At 44.6% G+C, this 19466-nt stretch overlaps 1 protein-coding gene across 4 annotated transcripts; it reads right to left on the reverse strand.

Annotated features, from left to right (window-relative positions):
• Window positions 1-4475: 4475 nt before the first annotated feature.
• METTL6 (methyltransferase 6, tRNA N3-cytidine) lies at window positions 4476-19461 on the reverse strand. Of its 4 annotated transcripts, none has more exons than XM_081883059.1 (6): window positions 19334-19461; window positions 15172-15548; window positions 12276-12410; window positions 10444-10614; window positions 8922-9063; window positions 4476-5388 (listed from the first exon to the last, which is right to left on the reverse strand). In XM_081883059.1, the coding sequence occupies exons 2-6, from the start codon at window positions 15466-15468 to the stop codon at window positions 5384-5386; spliced, it is 750 nt and encodes a 249-aa protein (XP_081739185.1). In that variant the 5' UTR covers window positions 15469-15548; window positions 19334-19461; the 3' UTR covers window positions 4476-5383. The 4 variants fall into 4 exon arrangements, with proteins under 4 accessions (XP_081739185.1, XP_081739182.1, XP_081739183.1 ...); XM_081883056.1 differs by lacking the exon at window positions 4476-5388 and adding an exon at window positions 7075-7398; XM_081883057.1 differs by lacking the exons at window positions 4476-5388; window positions 19334-19461 and adding exons at window positions 7075-7398; window positions 17654-17859.
• Window positions 19462-19466: the final 5 nt, after the last annotated feature.

Below are 19466 nucleotides of genomic sequence, written 5' to 3' on the forward strand. Positions count from 1 at the left end.
ACTTGCCAATCAGAAGGTCGGTGGTTCAAATCCCTGCGATGGGGTGAGCTCCCGTTGCTCGGTCCCTGCTCCTGCCAACCTAGCAGTTTGAAAGCACGTCAAAGTGCAAGTAGATAAATAAGTACCACTCTGGCGGGAAGGTAAACGGCGTTTCCATGTGCTGCTCTGGTTTGCCAGAAGCGGCTTAGTCATGCTGGCCACATGACCCGGAAGCTGTACGCCGGCTCCCTTGGCCAGTAAAGCGACCCCAGAGTCAGTCACGACTGGACCTAATGGTCAGGGGTCCCTTTACCTTTTAAGGAACAAAAAGTTTAGAGAAGTACAAAACTTTGGGGCAATATAAGGGGACAAGCTCCCCCCCCAAAAAAACACAGCCTGATGAGGAATGAGCAGGCCTATTGAATGTTAAGTATCTCTAGGGGAAAGGGAGAGGAATGGAAGAAGGCAGCTTGTAAAAGGTTGTGTCTGGGAGCCCCAGGAATATGCCATACTGCAGCATTTTGTTGCACGTTCCACTTATATTTTCTATGTCCTATACAGCTAGTTGCACTCAGGCAAGGTCAGTGGTGCTTATTCTGAAGGAGCTTGCCTGGGGTTCCTTTTAAGATGGTTCAATGTCTTTGAATCAGCTATCACTGGACCCTTTATGACATAGCAGGAGTTCCAGACAGTTGTTGTTGTTGTTTAGTCGTGTCCAACGCTTCGTGACCCCATGGACCAGAGCACGCCAGGCCCTCCTGTCTTCCACTGCCCCCCCCCCACAGTTTGGTCAGACTCATGCTGGTAGCTTCGAGAACACTGTCCAACCATCTTGTCCTCTGTCATCCCCTTCTCCTTGTGCCCTCCATCTTTCCCAACATCAGGGTCTTTTCCAGGGAGTCTTCTCTTCTCATGAGGTGGCCAAAGTGGATTTCATGCTCTTTATTCAGTTGAGAGTGGATTCAGGAACCATCACAAAAGAATGGCCAGGTAATGCAATCGGTGACCATTATCGGGTATCCTGGCAAACAGGATTTCTGCTGTAGACTATCTCCTTCTGTGATGTATGTATGAGGATTGGGGAGTGGTCTTGGGCTACAGCTTGGGCAATTTCAAAACTTTTGCATGGCTTGTGCACCATTGTTCAGGGTTCTCCTCTCTCCTGTGTGTGGTGAGTGGGGACCCTGTTGCAATAGTTCCTTGAATAAAGATCAGGCTTACTAGCTGCTTTGCTTCTCAATATGCTCTGGCTGGCCTCTGTTATTTTCTCCTACCGATAGGGAACCCACTTAAGGAAGCTATATGGGCTCTAGAATAGCCCATAAGGGAAAGGGAGCAATTTCCTTATAATAACAAGGTCAGACAAATGATGAGATAGAGCTAGAGAAGTTGGACAAGACTTTGGGGAGGAGGTCTTCGTTCTCTTGCCTGCTCAGAGTAGGTCCTGGGGGGGCTGCCCGTCCCTCTTCCTCCTCTTGCCAGCTTGCCAGATGCATCCTCATTGACTACCAACCTAACCTTGATACTTGGGAAGCACCTGGTTCCGGTACACCCGCCAATTTGCATTACCTCTTTCTCTTCTCCACCACAAGCCCAGCTCTGCAAAAGCTTTATTTTCCATCTGTTGGCTCGGATCACCTGCATCATAACACCCCAACACTTTTACACCTCCCTATACTTCAGAAGTTGGCAAATCTCCCCCACCCCATTCATTCTTTTATTTATATTTTATACATTTATATTTTATACATTTTTTTACAAAGTAATAATCATAAATAAGAATGAAAATGTGCACACCACCACTGAGACCATTCCATTGTAACTAAAATTTCAACACCTCTTGCGATGGTTTGACCCCTTTCCGTTTTAACTCCTCGGTCCTGTATACCTGAAGGAGCGTCTCCACTCCCATCATTCAGCACAGACACTGAGATCCAGCGCTGAGGGCCTTCTGGCGCTTCCCTCATTCCGAGAAGTGAAGTTACAGGGAACCAGACAGAGGGCCTTCTCAGTAGTGGTGCCTACACTGTGGAACGCCCTCCCATCAGATGTCAAAGAAATAAGCAGCTATCTTATTTTTAAAAGACATCTGAAGGCAGCCCTGTTTAGGGAAGTTTTTAATATTTAATGCTGTATTGTTTTTAACACTTGATTGGGAGCCGCCCAGAGTGGCTGTGGAAACTCAGCCAGATGGGCAGGGTATAAATAAGTTATTATTATTATTATTATTATTATTATTATTATTATTATTAACAGTACAAATTCTACAAACACCCTCCATATTTCTCCTGCGTGTTCCCCATCTTACCTTAATGGCACCCATTAATTTATCATTAATAGCTGTATCCCACACCTCTTTATACCATTCTTCCATTTTATATTCTGCTTGCCCCTTCCACTTCCTAGCTATCATAATTTGTGCAGCTGTCAATAAATTTGTGAGCAAGTCCTTCATAGCCTGTGAACCTTCCACGCCATCGTAAATTGATAATAATGCTACCTCTGAACTTTCGGTCAGCTTTAACCCAGTGGTTTCTGTTATCTCCTTAAAACACCCTTTGCCAAAAAAATTGTACATATTTACACCTCCACCACATGTGAACATCGTTCCCTGTTTCCTGGCATCCCCTCCAACATAACACCGAGAGTTGGCTAATCTGGATCACCCCAAGGGCCACATTCTGGGGTGGGACAGGGAAATGCAAGGCAAAAGTGGGAAGGGAAACTAATGTAAACTTGCATCTTTGTTCAGTAGGCTACCTCTACATGCAGTCACATGCCTAATAAGACAGCTTCTGTAAATCCAGGGACTGTGCCTGGAAAATAGGGGCACTTGGAGGTCTGCGTTTGAGGAAGAAAAACACAAATGCTGCAGGGGAAACCCATGTCTAAAAAACCACAGCGTGCTTTCCCCAAGCGAGTGTTAATAGTCTCTCAGTTTCTGTCAATCTTTGGTTTCACTTCTACTGCCTTTAGAGACTTGGCTTTTAGCATTATTCTCCCTCCTTGCTGTGGCCCACTTGATACTGAAACACCCCCACAATTCCTGCCTGTTTCTGAATTTGGCACTGTCAGAGCCACCCGTCTGGTCCCAGCTCACAAGAGACCCAACTCCGATCCGGTTTATTTACAGAAAGTCTTTATTGAAGATCATGGTTGCGTTTACATTCCATCTTTGTGACTCTACGTCTGTAACGTTAGACCGCTGAAGTCCCCTCTGAATCCGTACCGCCTCGGCACCAATTTAAGAGGCTTGTGCTGGACCACCTCTTCCTCTCCTTCCTTTTCCGCAGGGTCTTTCTGCCCCCCTGGGTTCCCCCTCGCCGGGACTCGCCCGAGGCTGAATCCTCTGACGCCTCTGCCCCCCTCCTTCTCGCTTTGGGGCCGGGCTCCTCCCCAGGGCTCTCCTCACTTCCGCGCGCCTCTACATTTGAACTTGGCGCGCGTACGTTGCTTCTGACCTTTTTCTCGACCGCTACACTGCTCCCGGTGCTGCTCTCCACCCCTTCCGGCTGAGCGCCCTGCTCCGATCTCCTTCCCCTGTCTCCTTCTTGCTCTGCTCCCTCTGACACACTGGTAACTCCACCCCCTTCACTCCGTTCCGGCTGAGAAGCCGGCTCCTGTGTCCAACTCCCACTGGGGCTTCTCCCTTCGCTCCCCTGCTCCTCACTGCTTCCCCCTTGGCCCCCCTTTGGTCTGACCAGGGGGGCCCCCTTTTGGGAGTCCTCTGACTCACTGGTCAGACTCATGGACGACCTTTGGGCATCGTCATCCTCCTCCTCATCTCTCTGGGATTCTTCCCCCTCGCTCTCTGTCTCCTCCCCCATCTGCTCTTCTCTCCCTGAAACCCTGACAGGCACGCAACTATCTGGGGCATGTGACCAGCTTGGTAGCACCAGGGCTCATTTCCTCCACTGAGTCCCAACCAAGAGACGTTTAATCAATAACATTGGCATGATGTGGCAGGCAGGGGAGAACACTGGCCACTGGGTAGTGTAGAAAATGTTCTGCAAGCATTAGCAAAAACTGAGCAGGTTCTGCTAAAAGCACAGTCAAATCAAATCAAATACCTTTATTGGATTCCTGCAGCCATTCAAAAGCCACGCTTTGGTTTCTGAAAATTTTGGAAGTCGAACAGACTTCCGGAATGGATTCCATTAGATTTCCAAGGTACGTGTGTACTCCTAAACAGGTGTCTTTACCAAACAAATTCCTTATTTCTTTAGTTACCATATTTTTTGCTCTATAAGACTCACTTTTTCCCTCCTAAAAAGAAAGGGGAAATGTGTGTGCGTCTTACGGAGCGAATGCAGGCTGTGCAGCTATCCCAGAAGCCAGAACAGCAAGAGGGATTGCTGCTTTCACTGCGCAGCGATCCCTCTTGCTGTTCTGGCTTCTGAGATTCAGAATATTTTTTTTCTTGTTTTCCTCCTCCAAAACCTAGGTGCGTCTTGTGGTCTGGTGCGTCTTATAGAGCGAAAAATACGGTGTTTTGCCTTTATCCTAAGAAGCCAAGAACTTTCATGACAGGCAGAGGCCTTCCGTTCCCCAATTGGTTTCTTTGTAAGGCTAAAGTTGTGTGAAAGGCTTATATTTTAGATTCCGTTTTAATGGGTGGTCTCACCTCCTTACTCATTTGCCGTCCTTTTCTTTCCTGCTTTCACACCAACGACTCATGCTTAATTGGTACCCAGGTGTGCACAGCTAGTTCAGTTGTTCATCAAGCGCTCGGTACAGTTTTCTATCCTGGTGAGATTAGATACTGCCGAGTTCAGTGGGGGAGAATTAAAAAACCGTGACAATAAAAAATATATATATATCCATTGCAACTTGATCGAGACACCTTCCCTGGAATGCAATCTAGGCTTATTTGTATATATTTTTTAAATTAAATTTTCTAAATTACATTTCAAAAGATTCATTTAAACAACCTTAAATCAATGACTTACCCTTTTCGGTGGTCATTTTGCTTACCCTATATCCCTGCATATTTTACATAAACTAAACCATTCAGTAATCCATTGTTACATCCATCAAAACTTATTTACATTGTTGAATTTATATTAATGGTACCAGCGTTTTTAAATGAACAGCAATCTAGGTTTAAAGTGTGTCGCCTAGGTGCAATGTTTCCTAAACACAAGACAGATTGGGCTGCAACTACCTGCTGTTCCTATATGCCTATTTAGTGGTATTTTATACCATTACAAGTGAATACGTGATTGCTGGCCTTGCCCAATATCTCACTAGCTGCCATACCAACTCAACCGTCAAGCAGAATGCTGTTTGTAGCCTTCTCACCACCTCAAGGGGGACGCCTGCCCGTGGGGTGGGGTCCTGGCCATCTGCTCCAAAGTCTGCCTGGGATGGCACTGCTGATGTCACAATACTCTTGTGATGTAGTTTACTCTGCAACCAGGCAGGATGACAACAAATGCAAGGTTGCCGCTAGAAACAGGAGCCCAGTGCTTTTTGTCTATCCCTCCCAATATCTAGGGAAATGCTTTGATCCAATTGCTGAGAATGGGAATGAACGTTGTCTTATACTGCTTTAGGAAGAACACCATAAATGTGGTATCTTAAAGAAATGAACTAGCCTTGATGACCTGAATACCTGCTGCAGACTAATAACCTTAGAATTCTACATAATTCAGTTGTGTTAATGATAATACAGTGGTAGCTCAGGTAAAGTACTTAATTCATTCTGGAGGTCTGTTCTTAACCTGAAACTGTTATTAATCTGAAGCACTTTAGCTAATGGGGCCTCCCACTGCTACCACGCTGCCAGAGCACGATTTCTGTTCTCATCCTGAAGCAAAGTTCTTAACCCGAGGTAATATTTCTGGGTTAGCGGAGTCTGTAACCTGAAGCGTATGTAACCCGAGGTACCACTGTAATTAACAACAACAACAACAACAACAAAACCTCCCCTTCAGAAGAGGCATGGAATGGACTGTGGATCAAAGCCCTGTATAAATTTTGACAATGACAAGAGAAAGTGCCCTCAAAAATCACACATGGTTGGTTTTTCAGATGTCTAGCTTGTATTGTATAAGACCCAACAACTCTCCTATGTGTTGCAGAGAGTTTGGGACATAAAGCCATATGTGGTGGGAGTGTTCAAAAATAGAAAATAGAAAAATTCTGGGGAAATGTCTTTGCAGAGATATCTTTGATTACAAGGTAGATAGTTCCTATGTCCCTAGGACTGGCATTGCTTAATTTGTTCAGTCAGGACTCACCAAGAGTTACACATTCCCTTTCTCCAACACTTTTTAAAATAGTTCTTAGATCTCTCTAATAGAAAACTGAAGTGCTTGCAGTGGCTAGCACCTCCGTTTGCTATGCTGTCAAAAGACAGCACTAAGGAACAAAAGGGACACGGGTGGCGCTGTGGGTTAAACCACAGAGCCTAGGACTTGCCAATCAGAAGGTCGGCAGTTCGAATCCCCGTGACAGGGTGAGCTCCCGTTGCTCGGTCCCTGCTCCTGCCAACCTAGCAGTTCGAAAGCACGTCATGTGCAAGAAGATAAATAGGGACCGCTCCGGCGGGAAGGTAAAAGGCGTTTCCGTGTGCTGCTCTGGTTCGCCAGAAGCGGCTTAGTCATGCTGGCCACATGACCCGGAAGCTGTCTGCGGACAAACGCCGGCTCCCTCGGCCTATAGAGCGAGATGAGCGCGCAACCCCAGAGTCGGTCACGACTGGACCTAATGGTCAGGGTTCCTTTAACATTACAAAATGAAACGTCAGATTTCCCATCTAAAAACAGGACTTCCTCACTAAACTGCTTCAGGGACAGACACATTTAATCAGCCTGAGCAAGGGAACAATCACAAGCAGAGACACAATTTAGGGGAGTTTTGACTTGCTCTCCTGCAGGTGGTGCTCAGGAACGTTACCCTTTCCCCTCCACCTCTTATTTCTTATTCTTTTTAAGTGGCACAGTTTACAGGGGGAAAGGCAAGTCTAATTGTTCAAGAGGATGCCTGGACTGATGATACAGAAACTTGGTGTACGGCGCCATCTAATGCCAAGATTAAAAAAATAAATGTATTTGCTTTACGATGGAGAACCTGAGTCATGGCAAGACGTACTGGCTGCTCACATCGGTTCCTTTATTCCGCGGGCCATTCACCTGCAGCGAAGAAAACAGGACAGCAGCTTTGGCAAGCACAGAGTCAATCACCCTGGTATAACACCTAAGGGAGGCCACTTCTGTGAAACATCCAAATGCCAACTTAAAATAGTCCAGGTGCCCGTGAGCAAAAATCACGTCTCCCTTTGAGGCTTCCGAAATTTGCTTTGGAGAAAAACCCTCGGCACGGACAGGCCTTCCTTCTTGTTCACCGTCTCTCGCAGCACGTATTCATTGACCACCTGCTCATACCCCACGGATAGGAAAAGTTCAGCCAAGAAATCTGAAGAGAAGAAAGATAAAGCAGTCATCCAGTGTAGGTGGAAGTGCGAACGTGAGATGGCAGTGTATAACTACGCAGGCTCCTCTTTTCAGCCCAGCCCTGCCCAGAGCCTTTGCATTTTAATAGAATTAGAAGCCCCAGGTAACGAGAAGGGTTTGCAGCAGGCAACTAAGACTTCAAAAGTCAAAAGAAAGAGCGTTGGGGAAGTTCTCAAGCATCAGCCCCTAGACTTCATTTGCTGAAGAAATCACAATTGTCGTGATTAAGTTTGTTGTTCTTTCCTACTTGACTGGTTGAACTTTAAAGCGGACAAAACTGTAATCCATATTTGGTAAGTAGCCTCCCCAAAATTGTAAGGATACCTTATCATCAATCAGATCTAGATTTAAGGCCTTTTATGCATAAGCAGCAGTTCTACAATATTTATTTGGTCGTGTACCTCATTATATCTGCATCACTGGAACCCCAGTATCTGTGTACAGTTTGAAGGTTAATATTTTGCTCTGGTGGGGTTTTGCTGCAACGCTCTCCTCTAACTCACATCACCAAGACTCAGAGAACTTGATGGTACCCGACAGATAACAGATTAGCAAAATGTATAAATCTGAATTGAATGTATGCTGGAAGTGTAAAGAAAAAGAAGGTACCTTTTTCATATGCAGTGGACCTGTAAGAAGCTAAAAGCCTACTGGGAAATGATATACAATGAGTTGAAAAAATGTTTAAGATAACCTTTTTTAAGAAACCAGAGGCTTTTCTTTTAGGAATAGTAGGACTAGAGATACCCAAACAATATAAAAACTTATTTATGTATGCGACAATGGCAGCCCAAATGATTTTAGCCCAAAGATGGAAAGAAGATAGACTAAAGAAGAATGGCAGCAAAAACTGTTGGAATTTGCAGAAATGGTAAACTTACCGGAAGAATAAGAAATCAAGATGAAAGAGTTTTTAATTTGGAATGGAAATCGTATATTGGATATTTTAAAAATGATTGTAAACCGATCAAATCATTAGCAGGATTAATGCAAAGATGTGCAGTGATATAAAACTAATTTTGATTGTTCTGGACAAATAATAACTAGGTTTAACTTGGAGATGCTACAAATGTATTACATATAAAGATAGGTAACTGCAGAAAGGGAGGGAGGTCAAAATGGGGTACTGAAATTTGATGAAAAATTATTTTATTGTTTGATGTAAAATGGGGGGGGGGGGACTCAAGAGAATTTAGGAATAGTGAAAAGTAATTAGAGAAGCACAATAAAGCCCCATGCACAGTACCAATGTGAAATGACTACTGAATCCCATGATTTATACTTAAGGGAATGCCACAAGACCATACAAGTGGAGATTTTAAACCCAGCTTGTATTAGTTTTTTTAATGGTTTTTGTATTTGTTTTGATTACATTTTTATTGTTAATCGCTTTGAGATGTTTCACCGGAAGCGATTCATAAAGTAACTGGGATAAAAATGCAATAGTTCTGGGAAGCAAAGTGTAAACAAAGCCGAAAGACTCACCATCTGTGAAAAAGTATGACCTGGTTCCATCCTGTCTGACATAGAAGTTTTCTCCAAGCTTGTTAGAAGACTTAAACCGCAGCATAGCATGATCATAGAGGCCATAATCTCTGAACAGCACACATTTGCCTGGTTTTAACACCTGACAAATAAGTAACAAAAAATAAAATTGACATTATAAAACAGAAACATGGCGCTACATCTAAAAATGGAATATTGTGTGTCATGAGGCTCAGCTGTTTCAGATATATTTTTACAGCACATCAAACGCACTGGTCATTTTATTCCTACTATTACAAGGTTGTAATGGTTATAGGGGTTGCTTGTGCGTAAGTTGCCGTCACTCCTGGCCAAGTTACCTGGTTGAACCCTTTCTGTCTGGACAGCCCTTCACTTCGTGGCTGTCTCAATCGCTGGCAGAATCCGTCAGTGGGCGTTTCTTGAACTTCTTCCAGCAAATAAGTTCTTTGACGCCTAGTCTCCTCCTACTCTCCCTGCGCGGAAGTCTTCTGCGCAGGGAGGGTGTGGGCAGCGGAGCACCCGTGCTCTCTCCGCTGGTCTCCGGTGAAGAGTCCTGGAGCCTCCTGTCCGATTCCCCCATCTGCCCCCCTTCTCCACTGGTGTTACGCTGATTTCCTTCCCCAGCAGATGGGCTGCCTCTCTGCCTGCTGGGACCCTCTCCGGCATCCCTCTGGAGCCTTCCCTCCGCCTCTGGCTCCGATGGCAGTTCCCTGACAAAGGTACTTGGAAAAAAACTTTTCTCTGAATGCTCCAATCATAGTTTTATCCAGTGCTTTTTTTTCCTGGGAGGACGCAGGGGTATGCATACCCCTAAACATTTTGTGAGTCTTTGTACTTTTGTTCATTTACTGACTGTATTTATTTTCCTTGATTTGAATTATAAAATGGTGGTTTTCTTGTGTCAAAATGAGAGTACCCCTAAACTTTTTTTTAGAAAAAAGAAACTGGTTTTATCCAAGTACAGTGGTACCTTGGTTCTCAAACTTAATCCTTTCCGGGAGTCTCTTCAACTCCCAAAACCGCCCGAAAACGAAGGTGCGGCTTCCGATTGGCTGCAGGATCTTCCTGCACTCAAGCGAAAACCACGTTGGACGTTCGGCTTCTGAAAAACATTCACAAACAGGAACGATTACATCCAGGTTTGCGGCGTTTGGAAGCCAAGCCATTCGAGTACCAAGGTACCACTGTAAAGGATTATAGAAATTGGATTGGACCCCAGTGAAACACAAGACATTTGGTGCCCTGCATATCTTGTTGCCTTTCCTCAGTGACTAGCATAGCTGAAATTAAACAATTAGGGCTTTTGAACTGCCTAGACTTTTTAGTGAAGGTACACACAGCCCTGACAAAGCTACCCCATGTCCGTATTTCTCATTAGCTCACTTGGGCACCAATGTATTTTGGAGGAAGGGGCCCACAGCGTGCAAACATGTGGCAACTTTTTGGAGCAGACATGTTTGATGATTTTATGGTAGATTGATTAAAATGCAAGCTTACTTACTTTATAAAGATTGTGCAAAACCAGATGCATCTTCTCAGGATGAACAGCAGACAGCACAAATATTAAGGTCACAACATCCACGGAATCTGACGGCACATTTTCCAAAATATCATCTTTGGTAAGGTCACACTGGAATGCTTTACATCTCTGGGCATCATATAAAGGGTTTTGCTATGAAGTGAAAAGGTTTTTTTCTGAGAAACATTTGCAATCAAATGCTCCGATTTCACTTGCTGAAATGAAGACTTTTTGAAAAGCACCCCAGGAAAGCATGAAACAGCAAGAGAACAATCATTTCTATCCCTTTGTGGCACAGATATGCCACAAACATGTCACTAAATCATGATTTTAGCTAGTATATTATAGTATAATACAGTCGTACCTTGGAAGTCAAACGGAATCCATTCGGGAAGTCCGTTTGACTTCCAAAACGTTCGGAAACCAAAGCGCGGCTTCTGATTGGCGGCAGGAAGCTCCTGTCACCAATCAGAAGCCACGGAAGGCCCGTCAGACGTTCAACTTCCATAAATAGTTTGCAAACAGGAACAGTCACTTCCGGGTTTGCAGCATTCGGGAGCCAAAACGTTTGAGAACTAACTGCTTTTGAACTCAATAACTAGCCTTACCAGGGGTCAGAATCACTGTGGCAAGAATAGTCAAGAAAATCCCGTACTGTTCATGGAGTTATCATACCATCAGCCTTTTGAGGTCATGGTCAATATCTTGGACAAGTCACTTTTAATAAATTAATCTTTTGAAAACCTGTCTTCAAATATGCTAGACTGACTTGTTATAAATCTTCAAAATTCAAAAATACTTTTTCTTTAAAAACCATAATAAAAAAGGATAGATAGAATCTTTGCCCCCGGTTTTTGAAATTATTGGAAGATATGTCTGCACCCCAAAACCTGGCAACAATCTCTTTCCTGACATTTTCATATTAGAAAGGAATTTATGTAATCCTTATAATGTCACAGATATACATGAGTTAAGGTAAGTCAACATATGCAGTACGGTAAGAGCATAGGAATGTATATTTTTCTTCTGTTTATGTTAGCACATTCTGGTATGTACTGATTATGGTTGCAGAAACTTATGTGGCTAAAACAAGGGAGACTATTGCTACGCCAGCCTTAACCAAAGTTGACCATGGAAAACTTGATGTTGTAGTTGTGAAGATTTTCAGACTTCCATTTTTGCTGCACCTGCTGAAATTTCTCTTTTACACAGCTACTAAAGGTGCAAGAGTTTTGTCCTCTTGGGCTACCCAGGCTAACCTGTCTCTCTGCACAGAAGGTGACTGATTTCTTTTCAAGCCTCTGATTTAATATTTTCAGTCATATGACACCTACTTTTTTACACAGCGCGTACACATTCCAACTGAACAACAGACTTTTAATGGAGTGTTTGTGCCTGCTGATCTCAACATGAAATAGGAAATAAAGGAAACCATGACTGGGACTCAATGCCATACACTGTAGCATTCAAGAGTTAAGTATTCATCACTGATCATGTAATCAAATACAAGGGTGGGAAGAGTTAAAAGCTTTATTCGGTTAGCCTGGTGGAGCAATAACTCTCCAGAAATTGTTATGTCGGGCTAACCAAATGTGTAAATGAATAATTGGGAACAGCTGTGTATTAAAGCCTACACAGCATATGTAGGTACCCCTAATTTTTGGCACAATCTATCCTCCTCTTTTTCCTCATTTCTTTTATCATTCACTTTTTAAAAATAGGGAAATACTATTTTCCCTTTTCAAAGAGCATTTAGGCACCGGTCTCTTGCGTGGGGCGGGGGGGGGGGAGAGTAAGACAAACATTTCACCAACCTTTACATATTCCACAGCTCGGGGAGAGAAATCACAGGCATAAGCAAAGATATTCAAATCCTCTTCTAAAAGTGGAAACAAACAATTCCCGACACCACAGCCCGCTTCAAGGATGGTGAGTTTCTGATCCTCAAACTGTTTGGGAGAGAAACAATCGCATTTGATGTATCTTTTCAGAGCGAAATGCATCATTAAAAAGCCGCAATGTTTTCAGAAACAAGGTCCAAGCATATTATTCACATTGCAGTGCTAAGTTTTATCACCCTGGAAATCATTCGTTTACAATAAAGACAGAGCCAAGAAAGGGACACCTCTCTTCATTGTAGTTATTGCTTTGGGGTCTCCATGAGGGCACAATCCTCTTTTGTGTGCTTCATTTTTGTGTGTGTGTTTTTGGTGTGTTGCTACTGTGGACAAACAGGGTACAAGGTTGTTCTTGCAGATGCTTATGGGCAGCTATTCAGGATGACAGCCTGTTTTGGTTGGACAGCAGGGGTGAAAGGCGTTAAGTTGTTCATAGGTCAACAGAGTAAGAGTCTGTTGGTGCAGAGTGGGCCCTCTTTATGTGCCAGACCAAGGGAGAGTGCTTATTTTGTGATAGAGTTGCTCATATGATGAAGGGAACGCAGTGGATGTAGCCTACCTTGATTTCAGCAAGGCATTTGACAAGGTGCCCCATGATATTCTTGTAAAGAAGGTGGTAAAATGCGGTCTTGACTATGCTACCACTCAGTGGATTTGTAACGGGCTGACTGACCGAACCCAAAGGGTGCTCATCAATGGTTCCTCTTCATCCTGGAGAAGAGTGACTAGTGGGGTGCCACAGGGTTCTGTCTTGGGCCCGGTCTTATTCAACATCTTTATCAACGACTTGGATGATGGACTCAAGGGCATCCTGATCAAATTTGCAGATGACACCAAACTGGGAGGGGTGGCTAACACCCCAGAGGACAGGATCACACTTCAAAACGACCTTGACAGATTAGAGAACTGGGCCAAAACAAACAAGATGAATTTTAACAGGGAGAAATGTAAAGTATTGCACTTGGGCAAAAAAAATGAGAGGCACAAATACAAGATGGGTGACACCTGGCTTGAGAGCAGAACATGTGAAAAGGATCTAGGAGTCTTGGTTGACCACAAACTTGACATGAGCCAACAGTGTGACGTAGCAGCTAAAAAAGCCAATGCAATTCTGGGCTGCATCAATAGGAGTATAGCATCTAGATCAAGGGAAGTAATAGTGCCACTGTATTCTGCTCTGGTCAGACCTCACCTGGAGTACCGTGTCCAGTTCTGGGCACCACAGTTCAAGAAGGACACTGACAAACTGGAACGTGTCCAGAGGAGGGCAACCAAAATGGTCAAAGGCCTGGAAACGATGCCTTATGAGGAACGGCTAAGGGAGCTGGGCATGTTTTGCCTGGAGAAGAGGAGGTTAAGGGGTGATATGATAGCCATGTTCAAATATATAAAAGGATGTCACATAGAGGAGGGAGAAAGGTTGTTTTCTGCTGCTCCAGAGAAGAGGACACGGAGCAATGGTTCCAAACTACAAGAAAGAAGATTCCACCTAAACATTAGGAAGAACTTCCTGACAGTAAGAGCTGTTTGACAGTGGAATTTGCTGCCAAGAAGTGTGGTGGAGTCTCCTTCTTTGGAGGTCTTTAAGCAGAGGCTTGACAGCCATATGTCAGGAGTGCTCTGATGGTGTTTCCTGCTTGGCAGGGGGTTGGACTCGATGGCCCTTGTAGTCTCTTCCAACTCTATGATTCTATGATTCTATATGTTTATGTTATACACTGGACCTGTTTTTACAGATTCTGTATTTTTTACACATTGTTATATTTACTTTGTGTATTTTTTTTATTGTTTACAGAGCAGTATTATCCCCTCCTCTGTAATAGAAATATCCAATTAAGGGCAGGTTATAAATACTACTGGGATGCAGGTGGCTGCTGCTACCGCCACCCTCTTGGGGGGAAAACTGTTCTTTAGTGCTCAATCAGAGCTAACAGGAATCTGGGTTTCCCCCAGATTGCCATTTGTTGTGATGCATTATATATTTTATCTGCTGTAAGCAGCCCAGCGTGGCTGGGGAAACCCAGCCAGTTGGGCAGGGTATAAAATCATCATCATCATCATCATCATCATCATCATCATCATCATCATCCTGTCTTCATTGCCCAACAGATACAATCTTCCAAGCAAATTAGGTTCCAAACCACCTCTGTGGGGGTAAAATGGGCAGCTATGTCTCCTACAGTAATACTGTGATTCCCAGCAGTCCCCCATCGAAGCACTAACCAGATTTATCCCTACTTAGTGTCAACATCAGATCCTCCCAGGTCCTTCACTAATCTATACTGGAGGCATCTGGAATACTATTGTTGTCCTGATTTCTTTTTTGGGCGGGGAGTAATTCTAATACTGACTTATCCTGCAATCATTGCAGGGACTCCAGTGTAAATGTCTAGGATTTGTTAGATGACATATTATGTAATTCTGATTAAATAAAATACACCACAACCATCTAGAGCAAGGAGGTCATTGGAGCTGAATGAAGCATTTGTGCAAAGGATTGCAATGTACAATTTCCGCAGAAATGGGAAGTTCTGTTTATGTGAGCAGGACCTTTGCACGCTAAGTAACCGACTGGCATCAGCAAAAAATATCTGAGGAGTTGCCAAATCAAGTTTTACCATAGTAACTGCCCAGGCAGCATCATGGAAACAGCAAGGTGCATCTATGTACCTATTGCATTCATGGAAAATTTTACATAAATTAAGATGGAACAAAGATTGGCTAGGGCTTTCCAGTTCACAAAAAAACCCCCACATTTCTACTATAGCTCTTGGTTTCCCTCTGATGCTCTAGCATGCATAATGACACTCACTTCACGGCATGCTTTTAATTCTTCAAACTCTCTGGTTGTCCAGTGCCTGTCCTTGAAAAAGTTGGTGCTGTTCCTTTTGTAAAACAGATCCCAGTTCTTCTGTGCTTCCTTCTCTAGTTTCTGTTGTTTGAAGTCAGAGACAAAGACCTGTTCTCTGGCCAGTTTTTCGGCTTCTTCGGGGCTAAGAATTCTTGCTTTGTGCCCTCTCTTTTGGAATGCCCCGTCTTCACAAGCTGAGATGGTCACATCAAGCTGAGCAACAGGTGATTCACCTTGCTGAAACCTGGAGTCGGTCATCTTAATTAAGGAGGACCCTGAAGATTCAGAGTTGCTTTATTCTTCAACTACCGCAATTCTCCATTCAGAAAAGAACTAGACTGAGAAGGACAATAAGGACAAGGTTAGCATTTTTCATCTTTCGCTGGACATGTTACAAAACAATAAAGGGGCCCTTGAAATGTGTTGTTTCCCTAGTTGAATTCTTTTTTAGACAGAATGAACAAGCTCCGAAAACCCTACCAAGGTACAAGAAGAAATCAATCCCTAACAGGATAGATTGGTGTACAACTTTTAGAAGACATCTGAAGGCAGCCCTGTTTAGGGAAGTTTTTAATGTCTGACGTTTTATCATGTTTTTAATATTCTTTTGGGAGCTGCCCACAGTGGCTGGGGAGACCTGGCCAGATTGGCAGGGTATAAGTAATTTTTAAAAATTATTATTATTATTATTATTATTATTATTATTATTATTATTATTATTATGTTTGAAGGTTAATCCATGCCACAGACATATATATTGTAAACATTTTCCAGCCGCTTCCACCCTGAGTTAGTGTATGTTTGCATATGTCTGGATCACACCACCAAACCTAATGCCAATTCTAAATGGGAAAGGGCATCAAGGTCCCAGAATTCATTTCCAAATACCCATATAATCTCACTGTTTTCCTATCATCTGAATGTAGTTTCCCAACTTTCATGTGAAACTGAAGATCAAGGTGCTTGACACACCTGGAAGATGCTCTCTTTTCTACTACTACTACAACAAGCAGGCCATATGATAAAATATTTTTTCCCCTTGCTCTAGGAATGCAAAGGGAAGAGTACATTGAAGGAGTCCATCAGAGCCACAAAGCAGTTATGGCAGCAAATGAGATAACAAGTTTTTAGGATTTGGTGGGCAGGCATGCGTATTTTACAGTAACACCAGAGGGAGCTGGCTAGCCGCAGTGTGTTTAAAGATTTCTTTCCTTCAAAGAGGGTCTTAGCAAACTACTTAACAATTTCTCTGTCTGTTTGCTGCAGCAGCTGCGCTGCACAGGGTGAGTTTTTTAAATTGTATTTTGATTGCTACTTTTGCTCCTTATAGCTATCTTGCATTTTATAGCATTTGCAAGTTGCATTCCACAAACTGTAGCACAATAAAATACAATGCAAAAAAACAAAAGCAATAAAAATAAAATAATTAAAAAACAATATGTGTTTTTAATGCCGTGGATGTGCTGTTGCCTGTCTTCAACTGCAAAGCCATGGACCACCTGAATGAAACAGACCATAGCTTGGGAACCCCTGGTCTAGGATAGGGGTCTGAAACCTGTGGCCCTCCAGATGTTGCCAGACTCCAACTCCCCACTGACAGGGCTGCTGGGAGGGAGCCGGAATCCAAAACATCTGGAGCCTTGCAGGTTCTCCATTCCTTTCCAGTATTTCTCAAACTTGGCTCTCCAGCTGTTGTCAGACTACAACTCCCATCATCTCTGACCACTGGTCCTGCTAGCTAGGGATGATGGGAGTTGTAGTCTGAAAAAACAGCTGGAAACACAAAGCTAGGTGGATCCATGGTCCCGACTTGGCCCCGATCAACTGCCTATTGTTCCACTTCACAGGAAAACACATCCCTGTTGGGGGTGGGCACATGAAGCTCACTTGCGGAGCCTTCCTCATCCCCCAATTTCTTCTCTTTTTTTACAGTAATTTTTATTTGGTTTTGCAAGTATTAAGTTTATAGCAATCCAAATTACATCCACATTTCGAGATTCCACCAAATCTCTTGACTTCCCACCTTCCACTCCATGGGTCCTATTGTACACCCTCTCAACTGCATATTATTTCATAACGCCTAGTTTGTATCTTTCCAAATTGCCCATGATATTCGCTACGTTACAAGTGTTGTTAAAATCCTGCTAATGTTTTCATCTGCTTACAGTGGTCTCCTAGACCCATTCCCCAATTACAGCCCACTTCACAGGAAAACACATCCCTATTTCAATCCCAAGCTGCTACCCTCGGCGCGGCTACCGAATCACTGAATCGTAGAGTTGGAAGGGATCCCGAAGGGTCATCTAGTCTGACCCGCAGCAAGGCAGGCATTTCAACTAAAGCACCCATGACAGGGGGCCCAATTAGGCAGCTTCATTACAGTATTGCGTTTTTACCCCCCCCCCCCATCTCCTTGGGTGTTGAGTGCCACCCACCAACCTACCCTCAGGGGTCCAAATAGCGCTGCGGGCGTTCCCCCCCCGTAAAAGGGCACAGAGCTGTAAGGGCGCAATATAATAATTTCTGAAACCTGTGGCACTCTGGACATGCTCAGAGGCTGCAAAATTCCCCGAGCCGTAAGGGCGCAAAATAGTAAGAATAATTTCCTAAGTCTGGGGCATTCTGGACATGCTCAGAGGCCGCGTCCCTCCCCGAGCCGTAAGGGCGCAAAATAATAAGAATAATTTCCTAAGTCTGCGGCGCTCTGGACGTGCTCAGAGGACGCGTTTCTCCCCGAGCCGTAAGGGCACAAAATAATAAGAATAATTTCCTAAGTCTGGGGCATTCTGGACATGATCAGAGGCCGCGTTTCTCCCGAGCCGTAAGGGCACAAAATAATAAGAATAATTTCCTAAGTCTGGGGCATTCTGGACATGATCAGAGGCCGCGTTTCTCCCGAGCCGTAAGGGCGCAAAATAATAAGAATAATTTCCTAAGTCTGGGGCATTCTGGACATGCTCAGAGGACGCGTTTCTCCCCGAGCCGTAAGGGCACAAAATAATAAGAATAATTTCCTAAGTCTGGGGCATTCTGGACATGATCAGAGGCCGCGTTTCTCCCGAGCCGTAAGGGCACAAAATAATAAGAATAATTTCCTAAGTCTGGGGCATTCTTGACATGCTCAGAGGCCGCGTTTCTCCCCGAGCCTTAAGGGCGCAAAATAATAAGAATAATTTCCTAAGTCTGCGGCGCTCTGGACGTGCTCAGAGGCCGCGTTCCTCCCCAAGCCGTAAGGCGCAAAATAATAAGAATAATTTCTGAAGCCCGTGGCGCTCTGGACATGCTCAGAGGCCGCGTTTCTCCCGAGCCGTAAGGGCACAAAATAATAAGAATAATTTCCTAAGTCTGGGGCATTCTTGACATGCTCAGAGGCCGCGTTTCTCCCCGAGCCTTAAGGGCGCAAAATAATAAGAATAATTTCCTAAGTCTGCGGCGCTCTGGACGTGCTCAGAGGCCGCGTTCCTCCCCAAGCCGTAAGGCGCAAAATAATAAGAATAATTTCTGAAGCCCGTGGCGCTCTGGACATGCTCAGAGGCCGCGTTCCTCCCCAAGCCATAAGGGCGCAAAATAATAAGAATAATTTCCTAAGTCTGCGGCGCTCTGGACGTGCTCAGAGGACGCGTTTCTCCCCGAGCCGTAAGGGCACAAAATAATAAGAATAATTTCCTAAATCTGGGGCATTCTGGACATGCTCAGAGGCCGCGTTTCTCCCCGGACCGTAAGGGTGTAAAATAATAAGAATAATTTCCTAAGTCTGGGGCATTCTGGACATGCTCAGAGGCCGCGTTTCTCCCCGGACCGTAAGGGCGGAAAATAATAAGAATAATTTCTTAAGTCTGCGGCGCTCTGGACGTGCTCAGAGGCCGCGTCCCTCCCCGAGCCGTAAGGGCGCAAAGTAATAAGAATAATTTCCTAAGTCTGCGGCGCTCTGGACGTGCTCAGAGGACGCGTTTCTCCCCGGGCCGTAAGGGCGTAAAATAATAATTTCCGAAGTCCCCGGCGCTCTGGACATGCTCAGAGGCCGCGTCCCTCCCTTTCCCCTCCCTGCTAAGCGTCTCTCGGGGGCTTCGGCGGCCACGAGGGAGCGCGGCCTGTGCTGGGCCTAGCGGCGGCTGAGGCCTACCTTCTTTCTCCCCTCAGGCGCGGAGCGCTTTCCAGGTCACACGCCGCCGCCGCCGCCTCCTGGCAGCCCGGAAGAGGGAGAGCAGGAGGAGAAGCAGCGCAAGGGCCCGGGCGGGCCTTGGTCGTCGTTGTTG

The sequence above is a fragment of the Podarcis melisellensis genome (genome assembly GCF_964234715.1).
Source record: "Podarcis melisellensis genome assembly, chromosome: 12".
In the NCBI taxonomy this organism is placed as follows: domain Eukaryota; kingdom Metazoa; phylum Chordata; class Lepidosauria; order Squamata; family Lacertidae; genus Podarcis; species Podarcis melisellensis.